Below are 21,593 nucleotides of genomic sequence, written 5' to 3' on the forward strand. Positions count from 1 at the left end.
CTTGTCGTTCATTGTGTTGGGAGGGAATTATGCACGTGTTGTGTTCGGGATTTGTCACAGTCTTTTGTCTTTAGAACAATGCCTGACTTCACTGATGTCACAGGTGCTGAGCCAAACTTTGTCTACAGTTTCACTGAGATGAACCGCGGGGAGGAGAATGGCATCAGAGAATGAGGGGAGAGTGGGATGCTGATCCGGGGGTCTATTCAAAATGTTATCATCTATGATTTGTTTTCTCTCATCGCCTCCAACTATATCACCATAAAATCGTTACATTGCTACCATGCTGTTGAAGTACAATTGGCACATTGTGAATAGAAAATATAATATTAACCTTCATAAAACTCTTATATAGTGTATTTTCTATCTATTATAGTAGTCTATGCAATTCATTGACTGTGTATGAAAGGTGGAATTAGAATCTGTCTTTTATACATTTTATTGTTTTTTGAAAGTTGATGGTGTTTTTTAATTTTTATTCTTCGTTTGCCTAATTTTAAACTTTCCGTGATTTTGAAACACTTTGGTACCCTGAGGGAGTTGTAAAGCACTTTATAATAGAAAAATATTCATTCAAACACACTAACATTTGGCTTGAAAAGAAAAATACAAAAAATATAGATGTCCTTAAAGGCTGACATTCAAATACTAACACACGAAATGATTCATTTTCTAAAACGCTTTTAGGATTTGTTCTACTTCTAGATTCAAACTTCCAATATATACATATATATATATACATATATATATATATATATATATATATATATAATATATATATATATATATATATATATATATATATATATATATATATATATATATATGTATATAGGACTAATGTTGCAACATAGTAGCACAATACTGTAAAGAAGGAGTGCTATTCACATAAAATAAACAAAATCTAAAAAAAATTTTTAAATGCTATCGCAAATAATCGTGTATTATGTCACTTGATTGACATGCAAAATGGCCAATCGTACCTCCTCTGCTCCGTTCGTCACTGCACATGTGTGTGTAACTGCAATGAGCGCACATTTCCGCCCGCCATGGGAGAGCCACTGCTGGCCTGACTGCTCGCCGAGTCCCCAGTAGAGGACCACTCCGGCCCGCAGGGAGCGTTTGTTGAGCGTGCCTCCCCGAAGCAAGGACTAGTTTCCCTGTCTGACCCAGTCGTCCTGCCACGGCCCCTAGGAATCCGTGCCCACACACTCAGGAAGCAGGGTCTTCTAAGAGAAAGCGCTCCTCAAGTGTTGCCCACGCACCAGAGGCCGCTGTTTGCTCAGTCGTAGTCAAGCCAGCCGCGCTTCAGAAATGTCACGCCACCCCCCATTACTTGGTTTACGGTGTATTATTACGGAGAGAATATTAGATAATGTAGTACATGCAACAAAGCTATTTCCTCACAGAGATGTGTGTACTCTATGTATTTTTTGAGTTAATAGTACACAAACATACCATTTATGACTAAAGATATAGCTTTGAAGTTAAATAAAGCGACTGTGGTGCTTAATTCCAGGCCTTCACTAGTAAATGCGTGTTTAACACGTCCTGCACTGTCACCTCACAGATATTTGTGTGCTTTTACTGTGTAGTTTTTGAATTATTAGTACAGTGTTTTTCAACATATATTTGAGGCCAAGGTACACTTTTACGTTGACGAAAATCCCAAGGTATGACGGAGTTTAAGGGTCACTCAAAGAAAATTAAATAAAGTAAAATTAGGAGATTTAAAGGCGTAAATTCTATATGAGTTTATTTATTTATTTAGGAGCTAAATAACCCAACTTCTCCAACATTCAGTCTGAACAGATTGATTCAAAGCAGATTTTTTTTTACTAGTTTCATTCATATTTAAAAAACTTTGCCAATTTATTCAGCTCAAAACAGCTTTTACACTGAAAAGGCCAAAATGAAGTTAAAGGAGTTTTATATTTATCAGAAATGTTCTTTGAGCTTATATTGTCTTGATTCATCAAAATGTACACATTCCAGTCAGAAGCTTTTTTCTTTTCATTATTTTACATTCACTTCTTAGATTTCAAGAGGTACAGCCCGTTCCTCCCAGGCCCCTCTCTGTCACTTTATTTCTTTAGTAATAAGATCTAGTTGTAGGCATTACCTTCTCCAAATAGCAAGGTCCCATCTTTTTTATTTTGTTTGAGATTCATATTGAATTTGGGGGGAATGAACTAGTGGACCTGCATAAAGTTAACACTGCAGAGTTTGAAGATATGACTAATAAAGCCATTAAACTCGCCCCATATTCATTTTATTATAGATAAATTAGAAAAGTTCATTGGATATCTATTTCATAAAAATTGTGAGATAGGGCTGCACGGTGGCGCAGTGGTTAGCGCTCTTGCCTCACAGCAAGAAGGCCCCCGGTTCAAGTCCCGGCTGAGGGACATGAAAAACACAACATCAATGGGGGACCTTTCTGTGTGGAGTTTGCGTGTTCTCCCCGTGCATGCGTGGTTTTTCTCCGGGATCTCCGGCTTCCTCCCACTCTCCAAAAACATGCTTCATAGGTTGATTGGCAACTCTAAATTGTCCATAGGTGTGATTGTGAGAGTGAATGGATGTGTGGTTGAAGATATTCTACCCTGTGACAGACTGGCGACCAGTCCAGGGCATCCCTTGCCCACGCACAAGTGGCCGGGATAGGCTCCGGCAACCCCGTGACCCCGAAAGGGAATAAACGGTCAAGAAGATGAAAAAATTGTGAGCAATCTTAAAAAAATTTGAGTCTGGAATTAAAATCTCCCTGATCTGTGGTGTATTTTATTCAACTGTATGTCACTGGTGAGGTATCTATCATATCCGGGCAACATGTATTTTTTATTTTTTGGTTAAAATCTGTCAACTAAGTAATCCGGGAACATGTGTCGGCCTAAAAAAACGGAAAAAACTAATTATTGACCTCTTGTAGGTGCTGCATTAAGGAGATGGCATTCATAAGTCACACATAAAATATTAAAGCATTAAGAAATATCACTTTGCTATTGAGCCACAAATTGTTTTGCAGAGGTTCCTTCCCTTCCATCAAGATCATTTCTCCTGTTACATAGAGTACAAGTCAGTTTGAAATAATATTACTAATTTAACTAAAAACTAAAAAAATAACAAAGAGACAATAACAAAAAGAAATCTCTTTCACTGAAGTGGGATTTGTAATTCTTACATTTTGATTATTTATCTTTCATTTGTTTTCGTCACACAAATGCAGCTCTGGAAATGCTTTACCTATTGGGTCAGAGGGCCCAGACAAATCTAGTGCAGTTGCTATGAAGTCACAGGGTGTACCTCAAGTTACCGTTAATAGTAGTCATTCTAGTCAGAAAGTGTGGTCACACCAGTCTCGCATGCATTATGAAGTCTCCCAGAAGCAACACCTGCATCCTGCTGGGCTTAAAATAGACACTCAGTCTCATTTACTTCTCTGTAGTGGTTGCACTGAGTCACTTTGCATCAGAAAAATCGAGGAGACAGAAAAGCTTTGGCTAAAAAAGACCCAGAAAATTTTTTCTTTTAAAAGTCAATATAGACTACACACAAGTTGTTAATGATGTTTGTGTGGCAGCCTCTAAAAATATCCTCAGGCTACAACATGCTTCTGAATGTATCTTTGCAAAACATCTGTTTTTCAATAAAATTCGTTGACATGTCAATGTTGTGGCAAAAAGCAGAAAAACTTGAAACGGGTCCAGATTTCAAAATGAATTGTCTTTATAAGTTTTATTATAGAGGTACAAGATCACAACACCACTTTTGAAACAAAATATGAATTTTACAAGAACCCAGTGAGGTAGAAGAGGTCATGGGGCCTGATTGGTTAGGTTTTTGAAGAGTGAAGATAGCGGGATGAACAATTCGACATGGGAGTGGCATGAAAAGCCACTCCTCTGGAAGCCGGGATGTGTCCGTGTGTGTGTGTGTGTGCCACGATGTAAAATAAAGGACAGTCTTTAAAAGGACTCCGACACACAACACAACGGAGATGCACCGCAGACGGAACAGTTTAAATCCAGAGTGACTGGTGACATGTCAAGATTGTACCCTGACATTTGTGGGATAGCCTCCAACAACATCGTGCGCCCAAAAGGGATCAATAATGGATGGATGGATGGAAAATTCTTTGTTTAAATTGATTTCTACTACACTTAGTATGTGTTTCTATGTTGTTAAAGATTATTTTTCCCAGGAAAGACACGTCCTGTAGAGCAAAATTTGAAATTAAACATTTCTAATTTCAGACATTGCTTATTTACATGCTTACGCACTTTTAACTACTTTACCCATCTTAAAAAAACTTAGCCTAGAAATACATTGAGAAGCTCCAACCAGTCACCCTAATGGTTTTTGATTCCCTAAAACTGCTTCCCCCGCTTTAAGAACTGCACATTGTATGTACACCATTTTCTCCACGAGCCTCTAACTCTGCCTTCAAACACGTCAAAGCTTTTCATCTAATGGTTGAAATGGCACTCCTTAGCTCTCCTTTCTAGAGGTACCATTTAAGAAGTGCCAAAAGGCATCTTGCTGCAGTCACAGTGATTGGTCATGCCTTGCCATGCCTGCTGGATGTATCATCACGTCAGCTTTTCAGTTTGTAACTGTGCGCACAGAAGAACACAGGTACCATAAACTGACTGGAGAACAGGACGGCCTCTAGTACGAGGAACATTTTGCATAGGGATGTTTTCTACAGAACCTGAAGGAAAATGTACCTCAAAAACTCTAAATGGGCACCTAATTAGACAAATTCTAGTCATTTGGCAATGATTAGTTCAGTCTGTGTTGATATTTTAGCTTAACCAAGGGTTTCACTGGTATGCCACAAGTCTACAAGAACTCGAAAAAAGAAATAAAGCAACCATCTGACATTTCTTAGACAGCTGCAGTTGCCTGGTAACCAGAAGTCAAGAAAAAAATCATAAAGAGCTCATTATAGGAGCGCAGATTGCCAACTTACCATTTGGTTTTATTTGGATTTAACAAATTAGATATATAGACATGCAAGGTCTGAAAAACATGACGGCACAGCTTATGCTACACACACACCGGGCATGTGACGCACGTTGTTGAACTCGCATTCTCAAACGTTTTTTTTAAATTAGATTAGATAACTTTATTTATCCCTCGATGGGGAAATTCCCTTATCTGCGGCAGCAAGAAGGACATTCAGGAATGACAGCAAAAAGACTTGGTGTTCACACTGGACAAGCAGGTAAGGACTGCTTCCACTCGTTCCGGAGCTACTTTTTTACCAGTGCATGTCTGTGAAAGAGACCGTGTCCACTTTGACATTGGTCTCTACATGGAAGAGACCAATATTAAAGTGATGCAAATTTCATAAATCTTGCTCCAGGTTGTTTTTTCACAGATCTCTTCCGATTTATGAACATGGCGGTGTCATACAATTCCACCCGGGCCCGCCGTGTTTTTAAAATGACTCCTAGTCCCTACTTGGTCAAAGTTCAACTGGTTTTGTCAGGAAGTGATCTTGGGGACAGTTACTGGCACAGCCCTCTGCTTTGCTCTCATCTTGTTGCTTGTCACTTCAGTTGATTTCTTGATGATGTTCACCTGGGACTGCAGCTTCCTCAGCTGTGACTGGCCACCTGCTGGTCATGTGGTGCTCCTCTACCAGGAAGCCGGAGCCTATTAAAGCACACCTGGGAGCTGGGCCTGGCAGAGAGAGTCTGGTGAACTGTTTCTGGCTGACTCTCACCATGATCCTGACTCTCTTTGGCAAACAAACTGCTGCATGCTTCTGACTAAGCTGTTTTCCTCAGGTGGGAGGTTGCGATCAGGCAAGTCTGGGGCCCCATACATTTTCACACGCAGGCTGAACTTTGTTAGCCCTTGTGCTATCCTATGACCCCACCCTTACATGGACGTGTTCTCCCTACCATGACAAAGGTGAATAAAGGTGGAAAGATTTCATGTAATCCATGGACACCAGTGAGGTTCCCAAATCATTGAAGAAAAAAGGCTCAGAGCACTGTCTAGTGGGTCTAGATGACCCAACTCCCAACGTTAGAGTGCCTAGGATAGCACAAGGGTTACACACACCAGGTAAGGCGTTGGTGCCATTTCTTGTAATGTTTTGTATGTTTTTATTTAGACTAGGTAGGTAGTCTTTTGTTGTTCCTTTTGATTTATAGGTTTAGGTGCGGAGTTAGGCCTGGTTTTGTTGTATTGTGTTTGTTTATTTGGCACGACCCAAACGTCATGACCTCCCCCACAGGTAAATGGTTTGCAGCAGCCTGAATCCTTTAATACTATAAACTATACATATACATCATTCTTGGCTTCTTGTTTTATTTCATGGTTGTGCTGTTGCGCCTCCCCCCAGGGACGTAACAGGGACCAACAAAGGATGACAGACCCAGACCCAACACAAGAACTTTGAACACGAAAGCTTGAAATTCCTTTACACACTTTTCTATAGACTTTTCACTAAAAGTGGTAGCTTGAACGTTTACTGCTGAGGGCTGTGTGGACATAGCTTTAGACCTAGTCAAATGAATTGCAGCAAATCTTAAGACTTTGTTAAAAATGACCAGGTAAAGCTCAAGCTGACAATCAAAGGATTATGTCAAGATTTGTTTTACTATGGAACATTCAGCAGTCGATTTAATAGGTACGCCTTGCAATCATCCATGAACAAGCATCATAAATTAAAGCATGCCTGTTGCCTCAGTTGTTAATCACACTGGGAACCATGTTGTCAGGTAAGGCCAGTGCACCAAAACTGAACAAAGATTGGAAAGGCATTGCATAGTCTGATAAGCCTTGATTCATACTGTGCAGTTCAGATCAAAAGGGAAAAAAAACTGGATCCGTGCTGGCTGATGATGCAAAGGTCACATCAATATTGTGCAAATTCAAAACTACTACATTACTATGCATGGTCTGCTTTTACTTTGTAAAGTTTGGTTCTCTTTGCACGCTTGCAATAAGTAAAGGTAGTTTTGAACTTTACTAAAACCATAGATAACATGTTTTCTCTGTCTATGACTAATTTTATCAATATTATCCACTTGTGAACTTAGATTTGACAAGAATGTGTTGTTTTAGTAGGCAATAACTTCTATTTTCCCCCCATTTGTTCTGTCAGAACAGCTTTAAGGTCAAGGTTTTTGAGTGTTTGAAGGTGAATTTTTGAAAACTTAGGAAAGGTTTTGTGAAGTACTTGGCTTTATGCCATTGTGGTTGATTGTGGTCCCTGAATGAAAATTGTGTTGCTGTTTTTTTAACATGTTCTTGTGGCATTTTTTCTGATAAAAAAGGACATATATGAAGAAATGTAAGCTTAAAGTTGCATTTCTGAGTATTTTTTTATTTAAATCATACCACTAAATTTAAATTTCTCAGATTGTTCTCTAAAAGCATTGTTATTCCATTTATCTTAAGCATTGTAAAAAAAAAAGTTTCTGGGCATATATATATATATATATATATATATATATATATATATATATATATATATATATTCTTTGCTGAGACTAATACTGGTTTTGTATTTTATCTATGCATCACATCCTGAGCCTGCGAGCCCCTACTCCCTGGTCTGCTTCTCTGTTTCTGGCGATTGACACCCCTGCATTCCTTGATCTGGTGCTGCAACGATGACTGCTCGACGTACCTATTGCTGCATTGAAAGTGAAGGGGCGGTGGACCTCCTCTGCGTTCCAATGACACTTCTGACTTAAATCAATCAATATGTCAGCAGCAAAATGAATGTAAATTCTTGGATTATAGATGTTTAAAGAAAATTATTTCCAGGTGGAAGCCTCAAAACTTAGGATGTTCTAAAGTTGTATTATAATATGCGATGGAGCTCAAATTTGGTTTCTTAAGTCCAATTATGCCAATGAAGCATCGGAAATATGGCCGTTGACCTTGTTCTTAATACTTAGATGGAAATTTCGAATAAATGGATGTTCTATGCTTGTATCATTGGTATCCATATGGAGAAACATTATGGCAGTTAAGCTCGTTCTTAGTCCGGTTGTTGGAAGCTTCGAATTAATGGATGTTACTTAAGCTCGTTTAAATAGTATGCCAAATGAAAGAACGTTTATAGCCGTTAAGCTCGTTCTTAGTATTTGATGGAGGCTACGAATAATGGATGGTACTTAAGCATGTCATAGCATGCCTTTGGAAGCTTTGGATGGATGTTAAGTAGTGTCTTCATACGGGTTGTTCTTGGCGGTTCAAATTATAGTTCCTTACAGCGTTTTGCGGATGTGGGCTCATGTTCTAAAATCAGGTATGAGTGATTCTTATGTTGGCTCTCCTTTCATTTTTTGTCTTCCCTCTCTCTTTCAGATAGTATGTTCCCCTAGTGGTTCCACGAATGGCCCTATGGTCAAAGGTGCCGGGTCACACATAGCAGTTCCACTAGATAGTGTGTCCCCTTCGTTGTGCTGTACTCAAATGGGGGCGGCCCAACGATCAAAGGTGCCGGGTCACACATAGCAGATTCACTAGATAGTGTGTTCCCTTCATGGCGCTGTACTCGAATGGGTGCAGCCCAACGGTCAAAGGTGCCGGGTCACACATAGCAGTCTTACTTGGAAATGGAATGAAATGAAATGAAAAATGGAATGCTGCCGAAAGACACACCTCATCTCATTACACACTGATTATACATTTACATTCTTTCTTCTTGATGATCTTTTGTTTTGGTGGGTTATTACCCAAAAGTTTTATGGAAAAAAACATCTCATGGAATTGTATGGAGTCTTATGCCAAATGAAAAGATTGTGAATGCCAACTAAGAATGTGAAAATTAAGTATGTGAAAATAAATATTTTACTGCATGAGTTTGTCTGACTTTCAGGAAGGCAGACTCTGCAGTATTTTGCTTCGGTTCCCCCCCCCTAAGGCGGGTAGTTAATTAACTCACCTGTTCAGCGTCCATTATTCATTTACTCCTCATTCATACTTGATGATGGTAAGCTACGGTTGTAGCCACAGCTGCCCTGGGGCAGACTGACAGAGGTGTGGCTGCCAGTTCGCGCCTACAGCCCCTCTGACCATCACCGGGACATTCATACACATTCACACACCAGTGGAGCCACACTGGAGGCAAGGAGGGGAAGTGTCTTGCCCAAGGACACAACAACAGTTGGCTGGAGGGACCGGGGATCAACGGCCGACCCTTCAATCATTAGACGACCCGCTCAACCGCCTGAGCCACTGCCGCCCACATTATATATTAAACATTTGTATTCCACCAGGGAGCCGCCATTTTGTGAAGCTGCTATGTAAGTAGGGCAGGGGGGGGGGGGGGATCGGGAAAAAATCGGAAATCGAATTTAAAAAAAATAAAGCCATTTTAGGCCATATCGCCCAGCCCTACTCCAGATATTTCAATATTTATATCAATATTTATAATATTTCAAATATTTAGCCAAATTTTGTAAAGGCTTTGTTTAATAAATTATTAGCAAAATTTTGTAAATAAAATATAAATTGATACCAAACAAAAAAATATAAACCACTCAAAGTAAGTAAAAACCTAAAAAATTAAATTACACCAGTAATCCTAAAACGTACACAAAATTTCCCCTTTTGGCCTAATCTGAACAAAGGTTAATACTTGGTTTCAACCCAATTTACAAAATAAATGTCACAAAATAAAAGTTTCCCAAATATTACTACTCCTTAGTTAACAAAGTCACTGTAAACAATGAACAACTGTGGAACAGTAACAGTCTTAGCTGTTTGAACCTTTTCTCGTGCGCGCGCTCACACACACACACACACACTTTAGTTTACTCACGGTACCGGCACCTCAAAAACAAAAGAAGAAAACGTTGCAGGCCTTTTGCTTCTCTTGCAAAACATTGATTGAGTTGAAATAATCCAGCCGGATCCAGGGAGAATAGAAAACACGACTGGTTCGCCTCAATGTGATCCATCGTGATGCACACTAGCTTAGCAGCCTCCGCTCCCGACTCCCGCGCCGTCCTCTCCGACCCAGAAAACGGCTCGCTGGCTTCCAGATCACCCGCGGTTCCTCGACTCAAAAGCCAAGATTTTCTTCTGAACTGTTAAGAATAGTTAGAAACAGAATAGTTAGAAACTCTCTATTTACTTTTTATTGCACTAATGGTTTCAAACTTAATTCATTACACATGTATTATCATCTCAAAATTATATTACATTTGAAGACGGCACAACCAAAACCATTTTTCTCATAACATTCCTCCAGGATACTCCCTTTTTCATCTTTGTGGGTGCTGGTGCCTGTGTTCTGGTAAATGTCCGTGAGAACCTCAGAGAGATCTGACAATTGAAACTTCCTGACCTTCGAGCATCTCCCTGCAAATACCTGTGGGCGGGATTTTCACACCATTGTCCAGTGTATGATCCTCTTATTCCAAGCCATCTCCCTGCCTCCGGTTGTTCAGACTTTGAATGCCGCAGCCTGTTCATCTGTCTGTAACCCTTTGTACAATTTGATTTGTGCTTCTTGTACGGAGTAAACTTCCACAAAAGATACGTTTTGTCTCTGAGTCATTATTCATTCATTTCTGTGTGCAGGAAACTGAAAGGGTACGAACCTAACCCTTTTTCCTCTACAGTCCTGTTTAGAAAATCAGTTTCCTCACAGGAGCGATTTTTTTTGGACAGAAATACTGTTCGACAAATATTTTTATTAAAGACCCACTCCGATTTATTCTAAAAGCGTTCCTAGTTAGTTTTAATTTTAATTACGCAAAAACCTGTGTGGTTTTATGGGACATCTTTTATGCAGAGCGGCAGGAGTTCATTAGAAATCCACCTCTAAGTTGGGGACGGGACCCCTCTCCGTTTACACCCTCTCCTGCTACCTTACAGTCCTTCACACCCCCAATGTAACATTAACGGTGCAACAAAATGGCAGTAATGTCAGATCCATCCATCCGTCCAGTTCTGATCCAGATTCCAGCTCAGAAGAGGAAAACAAAAGACGTTCATGGATCTGTTAGTCTGCAGGTGGATGATCAGAAAGGGGCGGAGCATGGAGACTGTACCCCGCCCAGTGAATTTTCTGCGTCATAAATACGAACTTTAAAAAAAAAAAAACACTGGTTTAATCGCCATTTTCTTTCAGTTTACTCATTTGTGTGTTTTTTTTCTTTGTGGGTCCCAGGCTTAGACGCAATCTCGTCGGAGATCAGATCATCTGCCTCAAAGAATACTTCTTCTAAAACAGCTCAAGTGAAAAAACGCAAAGATGATGACTATCAACCCAAACTTACACCCAGTTAGCACTTTTTTTTCCACGGCTCCATAAAAAAAGGTTCTCTTGGTTTTCATAAGTGTAATAGCTCTTTGCTTTTCCAGATCCAGAAAGTGATGAAGATTTCAGTGAGCCATCTGAGAGTGAGGATGAAGAATTCACAGTCAAGAAACCCACAAAGACTAAAAAGGACAAAGTCTCCACCAAAGACAGAATGAAACCAGACCCCACTTCTGAAAAAGACAAACAACCGTCGAAACCATCGAAGACGAAGCCTGAAGCAGCAGGAGGTTTCAACAGCTGACGTTTTCCATCCTCTTGACTTTTGTTACTAAGATTTAAAGAAATATTTTAGCTGCTTCCAAACCGGTAAAAAGCCTTCCAACATTCAAACCGACACCCACCAGATCCCCTTCCACGAAGCCTTCATCCTCTTTGAGCCCAGCAGCGGGGAGAGTACCCAAGTGGAACCCACCAGGTACAGCTTCAGTGAGAATCAATACACTTACTCTTTCGGTTGTTTAAACTGCTGTAATCAGATTGAAGGCTAATATTTATGTTTATATTATATTCCAGCTCAGATTGGTAAAAGCGCCTCATCGTCACACAGTCCACCGGTGAAGTCACCCAGCCAGGGGCTGCGACTTGGACTGTCCCGCCTAGTCCCAGTCAACCGCTCCATCCCAGCGTTGCAAGTCACTAACCCAGGGGTCGGCAACCCAAAATGTTGAAAGAGCCAAATTGGACGAAAAAACAAACAAAAAACAAACATGTCTGGAGCCACAAAATATGAAAAGCCCTATTTAAGCCGTAAAATGAAGGCAACACATGCAATATGTATCTGTATTAGCTATATTAGCTTACTATCAAAATGACTAAGTTGCTACAAATACATAATGAGCATTAACGATTAAATGTTTATTTGCCATGCAGTGCATTCTGCGGAGAACGACGCGTCACGTGACTGCTCTGTTGTGCAAGTTTAACTTCATTACAATATCAATGAATTATGTTTCATTGCTTTGATAAAATTAAAGAAATGGAATAAAGAAATCTGATTTTTGATGTCATTTTTATTTTGAGGATTCGAACACAAAACAATAAAATGGAACATGCATGCCCCATGACAGTCAGCTTGCTTTCGAATGACAGAACAGCTTCAAGCATATGCGGCGCCTGCAGACTTTCATTCAGCTCGTTTAGGTGGCTTGTCACAGTCATATTCACCAAAAAGTGCAGTTTTTCCAGCCCCTCAGTATCTTCTAGTTGCGGGTAGTTCAGGTCTTTGCTTTTCAGGAATGTTTTCACGTGTTTGAAACAGACGACAAAGTGACGCAAAACGTCACCCCTGGACAGCCATCTGACTTTGTTGTGTAGCAGGAGATCAGAATATTCGCTCTCAGCTTCATCTGTAATGGTTGCCACTACAGATGAGTTTCAGCGCATGACGTAAAGATTGAAAACATGGTTATTTAATTAAAAGTTTTATTTCAATGAAACTTTGTCGTCGTGTGTTGTATTTGTCGTCACCCCATTGGTTCAACGGTACCAGCTGACAGCCAGGTGAGAGGGCGACACACCTTTTTTTTGTAAGCAGACGCGGGGCAGCGGGGGAGGGGGGGATGCATAGCTGACAGCAAGCAATCTCGCATACGGATTACCTTTCCCAGCTCGGATTATTTGCCTACTGAATATATTTTCCCAAAGAGCTCGGATCGTCCGGTACGAGGTTCTGTGCCAGCTTCTTTGACGGCTGGAATGCGTTCCAGCGAGTGAAGCGGAGCGGCCTCCCACCAAACGTGTGAGACCGTCGAACACTCATTTCTCCTCCTGAACATTTCTTTTTTTTTTGCTAGCAAAACTGCGGGACTTGGGTTTGAATTGAGGGTTTTTGAATATTTTGTGTATTTGGGAAAATTGGGTTTTTGGTGTTTGAGTGTTGGGCGAAGTTTTTAATGTACGTTTGTCACGCTCACACAATCCACGGCTGCACAAACAAACTGTAATGAGTTTTTTCTTGGAAATGTTAGAGAGCAGATTGTCTTGATATTTAATGCCCCAGCCGTAGAACGGCGTTGTGACTTTCCCCTCGCTGAGTGGAGGGTGAATTGTTACAAAGCTATGCACGGAACTGACGGTGGTTCATTTCCATCAGCCACCTGCCTAGAACGCTGCCCTGCTGGTAGAAACGTGTGTCGCAGGCTATCAATGTTGAAATTTAATATTTATTCTACACTTACAGCATTGGAAAACGTTAAGAATGTTTGTGTCTTGCTTTTCCTCCTACATAAACCATATTAAAACAAAAAATATATTTCTCTCCCCCATCTTTTTACATTTTCAAACATTTTTGAAAATGCTCCAGGGAGCCACTAGGGCAGCGCTAAAGAGCCACATGCGGCTCCTGAGCAGCAGGTTGTCGACCCCCGCACTAACCCATTAGGGGACAGTGCATCATGTGTACCAGGGACGGCCATTTTTCTCTTTACACAATTTTTAGAGAACATTCTAAAAATCGTTTTTGTCTTCCGGTTATTTATGACATAAGTCTCCAACTTGAACTAAAATTTAAGAGCTTCAGGGAGGGGCTGCTAGGTTGTCCACACAGTCTGGTCCTCAGGAGTTAATCCTCTATTCTTTGTGTGAATTAAATAAAACCCTTGTTGGTTTGTGAGGAAACTAAAAATTGTTTATCTTTTAATACAAATGTTTTTGCCTGTAATTTTCATATAAATTCTTCTGTTTTTCTTTTACTTATTGTTCAGCAAATTTTGCATATTCTGTACATACATCTCAAATAAAATTGGAAAAAAAGGAGTTGTTTGGAATGTCATTTAATGCAAATACCAGCAAGTAAAAAAAACAAACTTTGAACTGAAGTAAAATTTTAAGTGTTTTATTTGAGAACAACTGGATACTAATATGTTTTTTAAACTGCTTTCAGTATGAAATATATACAGTTAACCTCCAAAAACTGTTTTGGAGTGTTTCATGATATTTGTGAGTAGAATTGCGAAAACAATTTACATTTTGACATGTAAAGCTGGTGTTGCTGCCTGAAATCCGTGCATACCCTCAGAACCTTTCCAAAACAGATTGGATATCCGTTTCCTTGGAATGCTGCTCGTGCATCCCAAATATACCATGACAGAAGGTAAATAAATAAGTATATATCCTGAATAATAGACAAAAACAATGCATTAATCCCTTAATGCCTATAAATATGGATCAAAAATAAATGCATATTCTTTGGCTCTAAAATTACCCACATTTAGCATCAAGCAAAAACATAAAAGGGAGTTTTTTTTCGTGGCGTATCCTGCCTTTGCCCAAAAGCAGCTGAGATAGGCTCCAGCAACTATGTGGCCCTGAAAAGGATTCAGTCGGTTCTGAAGATGGATAGACACTAAATTGATAAAAGCTTTCGACATTTTGTCGTGCCTTAAATGTTTTGAAATTTTTACAAAGTAAGTTTATAAGGGCATTTTTTATAGCTAAAGCAGCAATAAAACATTAGAAGAATGTTCTGTGTAATGATGAAATCTCTTTGACTTTGTTTCATGTTTAAGTGTGACGTTACAAACGGATAAAAGGATGTACCAGTAAGTTAAACAACTGTCATGTCATGTCAAATTAGTTTAAAAACTGATAAAGAAAATTTTTGGGACCTGTGTGGTGCTTTAAATAGTGCAGTGGGAGTGACTGGTTCCAACCCGACTCGTTGACAAACTGTCGCTATGAAAGCTGACTTTGCGTGAAGATCCTTCATGGACCAGAATCCCTGCTCTGATGCAGATAGAGTAGTGTGGTGGCAGTGTCTCTGCGCTTCCAGTGAGAATGTGCTGGTTCAATTCCCAGTTAGAATAAGGGTGCCTTAGGAAGTATGTCTGTGTCTTTAAACCTGCTTGTTGATTTTTGAAACATGTGGAGCGTGTTCAGCTCAAAGGAACAAAGCAACACAGTTCTGCTGTAGACAGATTAGCACAGTGGGAGTGTCTCTGTCCTTGAAGCAGGAGAGTGCAGGTTCAAATCCTGGCTAGCTGCATCACAACTAATGCTTGGGTTGAGGAAGAGTCAGGGATGCTGGGAAAGGGGATGGCTTCATCTTTAGTCTGGTTGGAGATCAACGACTTCTGTGTGATAAGATAGGTGATGAAGGTTGATATTAGAGCTACAGCTAACTGGTAGTGAGACAGGTACCTAGAAGACTAGAACTGACAGGAGGGCTAAACCAACTAGACTGTGTACAACAGGGGGGTGTAGATTTTTCTTATACCTAGAAGCAGCAACAAGATCATGATAGTACCTTTTATGCTACAAACACTACATTATAACACTACATTATGGTACTATACTTTCTAAATCTTGTGTTTCTAACTCGAAAAACTAACTCAAAAGAAAAGTTGGTGCTTGTACTATATTATCATTTGTAGAAATATACAGCTAAAAATGTTGCTAATTTAAACTAATAGTCTAAAATAAAAGTTTTAACTTACACCCTTCATCCCTCTCCTCACACCACCTGCTGCCACCTACAGGTGTTGCTCTACCTGCATCTACAGTATGCAGACCCTCCACACATCCAAGCTGCATTCTTCATGGATCTATCTAAATGCACATCTTCTTCTGGGATCCTCTTCTCCTGGTCCTCCTTCCTCAGGGTGGGTGGGTGGGGGGCAAAGATGAAGCCCCCCTTTCCTGGCGTCCTGACTCCTCCTAGCCGCAGCTTGAATTGTGAGGCGACTGAACACCTCCATGTCCCTGACTGGGACTTGAACCTGCACTTTCCCGCTTCAAGGACAGAAACACACCCACTGTGCTAATCTGTCTACAGCAGAACTGCGTTGCTTTGTTCCTTTGAGCTGATGACTGTCAAGGAGCGGCAAAAACCAACAACAAAAAAACTGAGACGGGGAATTGAACCAGCGCTTCTCTGCTTTGGAGAGCAAGTCAGTTCCATCGCACTATTCTGTACATCAGTCAGCACTTTGTCGATCACCATTTTTCCTCCATCTGGTGCTTTCTGAGATTTGAACCAGCACCTTCTTGCTCTACTGTCTCCATAGCAGCAGCTCTGGTTCCTTTCATCTCCATCAGTGGAACCTTGAAGCTGAAGTTTGATTGACAGTTGACGACCTCACATCACCAGTTGCTGCTGCTTCACCAAAAGTGTTTTGTTTGTTTTTTTTCCTTAAAAGAGCGTTGGTTCACATCCTGAAAGTTGATCATGGGTGGATGGAGGCTTTGGTGAAGCGTGTGATAGAAACTTGTGTGTTTACTTTGTTCTTTTTCTCCAAGCAGGAACTCTTTCTTTTGCTGATGATGCAGCCATATTACTTTTTTGATGGGAGTATAATCTTCATACGCCGTCATTAAAATGTCCGACTCTGTCTCACTAAAGTATGGCGCTTTCTATTTAATTACATTTTTTTTTCTGTCAACCAGTTACGGTGCAGTTTTCTCATTTTATCATGTTCTTTTTGTGTTACTTTACATGCTGTTGGGGGAACGTGCTAATGAGAATGCGCACTGAGACTGCTGCGAGCTCTGGCCGAGGGGGAAAAACACAGAAGAAACTCTGGACAGCATTGTGAAATTTTGTTTTCTGTTAACCAAGATTAAAAGAGATTGATTCAGCATCCAAGCGTGGTCTTTTATTCACTGGAACACAACGCAGAGCAGAAAACTCCACCCAGTTACAGCAGCACCGCACCGCAGTGCAGTTACCAACCTGCTAACAGGATATGGGCCAGGAGACGCCTGAGACTATAAAGTGTGTTTTCCACTTTTGTGAGGAAGTCGACACAGTGAGCAGACGAACAGCTGATACAAGCCGCTGGTCCCGGCTTCTGTTCGACGGAGATGAGAAGAACTATGACCTATGGGAAACCAAGTTCTTGGGTCACCTTCGAGTACAAGGGTTGAAAGACGCCATTCTGAATGCGCCTGACCCTGATGATGACGATGAAGATCCAGCTAAAAATGCGGAGGCATGTGCTGAACTGATCCAGTTTCTGGATGACAAGAGCCTGTCGCTGGTGATGCGTGACTCAGCAGATGACGGCCGCAAGGCGCTACAGATCCTGAGAGACACCTGCCAAAATAAAGGAAAGCCTTGTATCATCAGTCTTTATACTGAACTGACTTCACTGAAAAAGCCGGACAATGAAAGCGTGACAGAATATATAATCGGCGCTGAGACAGCGATCACGGCCTTGAGAAACGCCGGTGAAACCCTGAGCGATGGTCTGCTGGTTGCCATGGTCCTTAAGGGGCTACCTGAGTCATTCCAACCATTTGCAATCCATGTGACACAACAGGATGAGACCATTTCATTTGCAAAGTTTAAAACAAAGCTACGGAGCTGTGAGGACACTGAAAAGATGCGCGCGACTGCAGCGGGTGACAACGTGATGAATCCCCGCGTGCACCAGAGGGAGACCTGCCAGCCCAGGTGAGCGAGGAGCAGAGACGGCGACAAAGGACTTTGTATGCTTCAGATGCGGCCTGTAGGGACACCTGGCCAGAACCTGCCAGCGCAAACTGTGGTGCAGCTTGTGCAAGAGCAGCACGTACCGGGACAGCACCTGCAGACGCTGACAGCGCAGAGGACGAGATGACGCAAACAAAGCCTGCTGCGAGACGATAAACCAGGAGAAGGAGTTCGCTTTCCGAGTGAGCGAGGGAGCAGACATTAGATGGTCGACTGTGGAGCAACTTCACATATCATCGCTGATCACAGGAAGTTCAGACGTTTTGATGAGAACTTCCAGGCCTGACCACACTGTCTGGTGTGGTCTGGCTGATGGCACAAAGTGTAAAAGGGGTGGCGGAGCGTCGTGGTGATGCGTAGGTCTGTCTGATTGACAGCAGAGGCAAATTTTATTTGTGGGCCCTCTAAATGATGAGCAGCACCAACAAAATGCAACTGTTATTGTAATATAAATGAGATCTCTCTATTACTTCATTTTGTGAATGTATTATTGTTGCTGCTGAAGAATTGAATACAGTTTATTGCTTGCATGTTGGATGCACATTTACTGGTGCCAAAAAAATTAAAAGTGAGAAGAAAAAAATATGAATGAGAAATGTATATAGATATATATTTTTTAATGTAACATTAGGCACTCAACAAATGACATTCACAAAACTCCAACTCATTAAAAACAGAAACTTAATAGAAAATCAAATAACGGTAAAACAATCCAAAATAAAGAACACAACAGCTCAATGATGGGGATTTTGGAAAGTCAGAGTCTTTATCTGTCTGAAAAGGACTTCTTTGCACCAAATCCATTCTTACTGGATCAGAGTGTGTGGTTGGCCGTTCAGCTGGACCAAACTTACCAGCAGCAGCATCAACGTTTTCCCTTTCAACAGAAGATGTGGTGACAGGAGTTTCTTCTGCAGCTAAAAAAGAAGCATTATTATTATACAAGAATCAATGATAAAGCTAATAAAATAAGAATACTAATAATAGTTTACTGGCTCATTTAAAATCTGTGTGCAGGTTTTTCACAATTTCATGATCTTTTTATATATTTATGAGAGATTGATTGTTTGATTGTATATTTGCATGAGGTCATATTTGTTTATTTAAATATGAACAATTTGGGACTTCATTCTCTTCAGCTACTCTTTATGAAAAAAGGGGTTATGCAGACACTGTTTTTTAAAATACTTTATATGCTATTAAAGTTACCTGAGATGACATCTTCAGTGATGTCAGGAACATCTTGGGATGGGGACGCTGCACCACCTCCAATACTATTTGATACTTTTTGAGAGCAGAAGAAACTGTCAGCTGAGAAGGAACTGTGCAAAACATCATCATTATGTAAAACCAAAACGCAAAATACAAATAAGAAATAAATATACCCATTTATAAATAATACATGTGATCACTAATTTGAGTATTAATGGAAATATACACATTTATACACTTCTTTATTATTATTTTGTATGTTCATAATTTTACAATTAGTACATTTATTTTGTTCGTCATTTATAAATGAGAAAATGTATTTCCTGTTTGTATTTGGCAGTTTTGATTCTCCATATTCCACGCTAATGCAAGATTTTAAGACACAATCATTGTTGAAAAAGTCAGACTACCTGGCTGTATTACAGATAAACAGCATTTTTATACTGACATAAACCGGAAAATGCAGATCGCACTAAATCTGTGTTAGCAAAAAATACGATAACGTGAGTTTAAACATTTATCAGCCACCGTTGTCATTATTTACTTTTCTCTGGAAGGTCATGTCTGACCTCATCTTGGAAACTTGGGTATCAGAATTATTTTCTAATTTTCCATTGGAAATTAGGACAAAACGGGATAGTTTTGTGCAATCTTCACCTCGGATTGATTAGTATTTAGGTAAATCGCGCAGCTGCATAGAAAGGCAAGAGAAGAATTCGGCCCCAACATCCTCCAAACTTACCTTGTCACTGATGTTTAAATTCTTCATATTTTTTCAGCTCCTGATGGATAAAATCTCTTTGGCATAAAGTTCTCTTGTTGTCGCGTTGATCAACGTGACAAAATGTGCTCGTTTTTTTTTTTGTCATTTTCCCAACTTTATTGAAACAAAATGCACTCGTAAATCAATGAGTTATATCACTAGAGGAGACACGCCCGCTTTAGAAGCCTGGCCGACGGTGGCTGAGCGCGACGCCATCTTGGTGAGGTCGACGACGCCCACATGACAATGATTTCTATTGCTTTTAGTGGTGTCTAAGTAGCTTTTATATACTATATATATTTTTACATTTATATATATTCATACATATATGTAAATATATTATATTTATGTATATAATATATATATAGATACATCATTTGTTGTTGTTAAAGAAGAGAAACAGTCAGCCTTAAAAGCTCAAACTTTAATGAAAATGCATTGTTGCAGCACTTCTTACAAATAAAAAAATTATTACAAAGAATTTTTTAAAAATGATTTCTAAACATTTAGAAGTTTTAGACCTCTTCGACGTGTGATTTAAATTATTTAGAAAACCGAACAATAAGTCAATAATAATAATAATAAATCAATATAAGTCAATTATAACAATAAATAAATAAATAAGTCAATAAATAATAAAATATAAGTCTATCAATATTATTATTAATAATAACAACAACAACAACAACAATAATAATAATAATAATAATAATAATAATAATAATAATAATAATAATAATAATAAATATTCAAAAGAAATCCAAAAGTGAACAATAGAATTACCGTAAAAAAACAACAACAACAAAGAAAAACAATAGATTTATACTGATTCATGTGAGTGATCAATTTGTGTAACATAGATGTTATTGTGTCGGGTTTCAAGCAAACAGTCTGGCCTCTTATCTACATGTGTTTCCAAAAATGTTTTGAACAGTCAGACTGTATTACTAGTTGGTACCACAGTGATCCATCTGGATTAGCTGTTTAGATAGCTAAGATCCACTTTTTCCTTAAGTCTGAATCCATTGGAAACCTGCAAGAAAAGTTCAGTCACTGAGTCAGAAATGTATAAATCTATATTACTATAATACCCTAGTATGCTGTATACAGGTTTAGCAAAATAAAATGTTAATTTATGTCGACAGCAAATTATCCGTCCATCATGCAGCATGTTGATAATAGCCCTGCAGCATCATTCATGTCAACATGTGTATGATTAATGAAGCCCCTGCAGCATTAAAAGATAAAAATTCCAGTACTTACCTGTGAAATGATATACTTTCCTCCTTCATGGACTCAGTTCTCTGATTTTGGCAATTCAAATCCGCACAATGAACTGGTATTTTGCAGAAAATGTGTTCACATGCATGCACTGCAGTAGTAACTTGACCTCCCCAAGATGGCGGTGCTCTCCTCCCATGAGGAACCACGTGATGTCTCCTCTAGTGATATAACTCATTGTCGTAAATGCACACTGTGCCAGGCTCAGATGAAATGATGTTGACCAATCGTTGCTAAGAGTGGCGTAACGTCATTATTTGGGTTGCCAGATTGGTTCAGGTGTGTTGAAGGGTGCTCTTTTGCACAACATTCAGGGCGCACGTTGGTACGGACGTGCTATGAAATGGGTTGCCAGATTTGGCTCTTTTTTATTTCTATTTTTTTCGCCACTTCGGGGCCCTGGTGGTGGCAGGGGCCCTACGCGGCTGCGTATTTCGCGTATAGGGAGGACCGGCCATGATTGTGAGCCAGAGGCCAGCTCAAAAATGTACAGGTGGATAGCTCCAGTATTGCTTGCTGTTTTTGTTGCACCACTAATATTAGTTTATGAGGTTCACTAAGCTAGTGAGAGAGCGTAAAAACACAGATGGATGATGGGA

At 39.9% G+C, this 21,593-nt stretch overlaps 2 protein-coding genes across 8 annotated transcripts in view; one reads left to right on the plus strand and one right to left on the minus strand.

Annotated features, from left to right (window-relative positions):
• The window catches only part of grm8a (glutamate receptor, metabotropic 8a), a 361,648-nt gene extending 349,970 nt beyond the window's left edge, over positions 1-11,678 (plus strand). For 3 of the 6 annotated variants that reach the window (XM_078942159.1, XM_078942160.1, XM_078942161.1), the window contains one exon: positions 11,350-11,676. In XM_078942159.1, the coding sequence (XP_078798285.1) occupies positions 11,350-11,549 (200 nt within the window). In that variant the 3' untranslated portion in view covers positions 11,550-11,676. Of the gene's footprint in view, positions 1-11,349 lie in introns of all 6 variants that reach the window. The other 3 variants (XM_078942157.1, XM_078942158.1, XM_078942164.1) reach the window with 2 other exon arrangements.
• Positions 8,690-19,816, minus strand: LOC144989542 (uncharacterized). 2 transcript variants are annotated; one of them, XM_078942171.1, is made up of 5 exons: positions 19,693-19,816; positions 18,948-19,022; positions 18,593-18,655; positions 17,197-17,339; positions 8,690-10,067 (listed from the first exon to the last, which is right to left on the minus strand). In XM_078942171.1, exons 1-5 carry the CDS (start codon positions 19,717-19,719, stop codon positions 10,043-10,045), a joined length of 333 nt encoding a protein of 110 aa, XP_078798297.1. In that variant the 5' UTR covers positions 19,720-19,816; the 3' UTR covers positions 8,690-10,042. The 2 variants fall into 2 exon arrangements, with proteins under 2 accessions (XP_078798297.1, XP_078798299.1); XM_078942173.1 differs by lacking the exon at positions 8,690-10,067 and adding an exon at positions 16,992-17,124.
• Positions 19,817-21,593: the final 1,777 nt, after the last annotated feature.

Source organism: Oryzias latipes, chromosome 23 (assembly GCF_053564925.1).
Source record: "Oryzias latipes strain Hd-rR chromosome 23, Olatipes_Hd-rR_3.1".
Classification (NCBI taxonomy): domain Eukaryota; kingdom Metazoa; phylum Chordata; class Actinopteri; order Beloniformes; family Adrianichthyidae; genus Oryzias; species Oryzias latipes.

Coding starts and splice junctions, on each gene's coding strand:
- LOC144989542 (XM_078942171.1), bottom strand. CDS start 19,719: ATGAAGAATTTAAACATCAGTGACAAG. Junction 19,023..19,692: donor ATTTAAACATCAGTGACAAG/GTAAGTTTGGAG, acceptor GCTCTCAAAAAG/TATCAAATAGTATTGGAGGT. Junction 10,068..17,196: donor TCTTCATCGTCATCATCAGG/GTCAGGCGCATT, acceptor TATTCTTAACAG/TTCAGAAGAAAATCTTGGCT.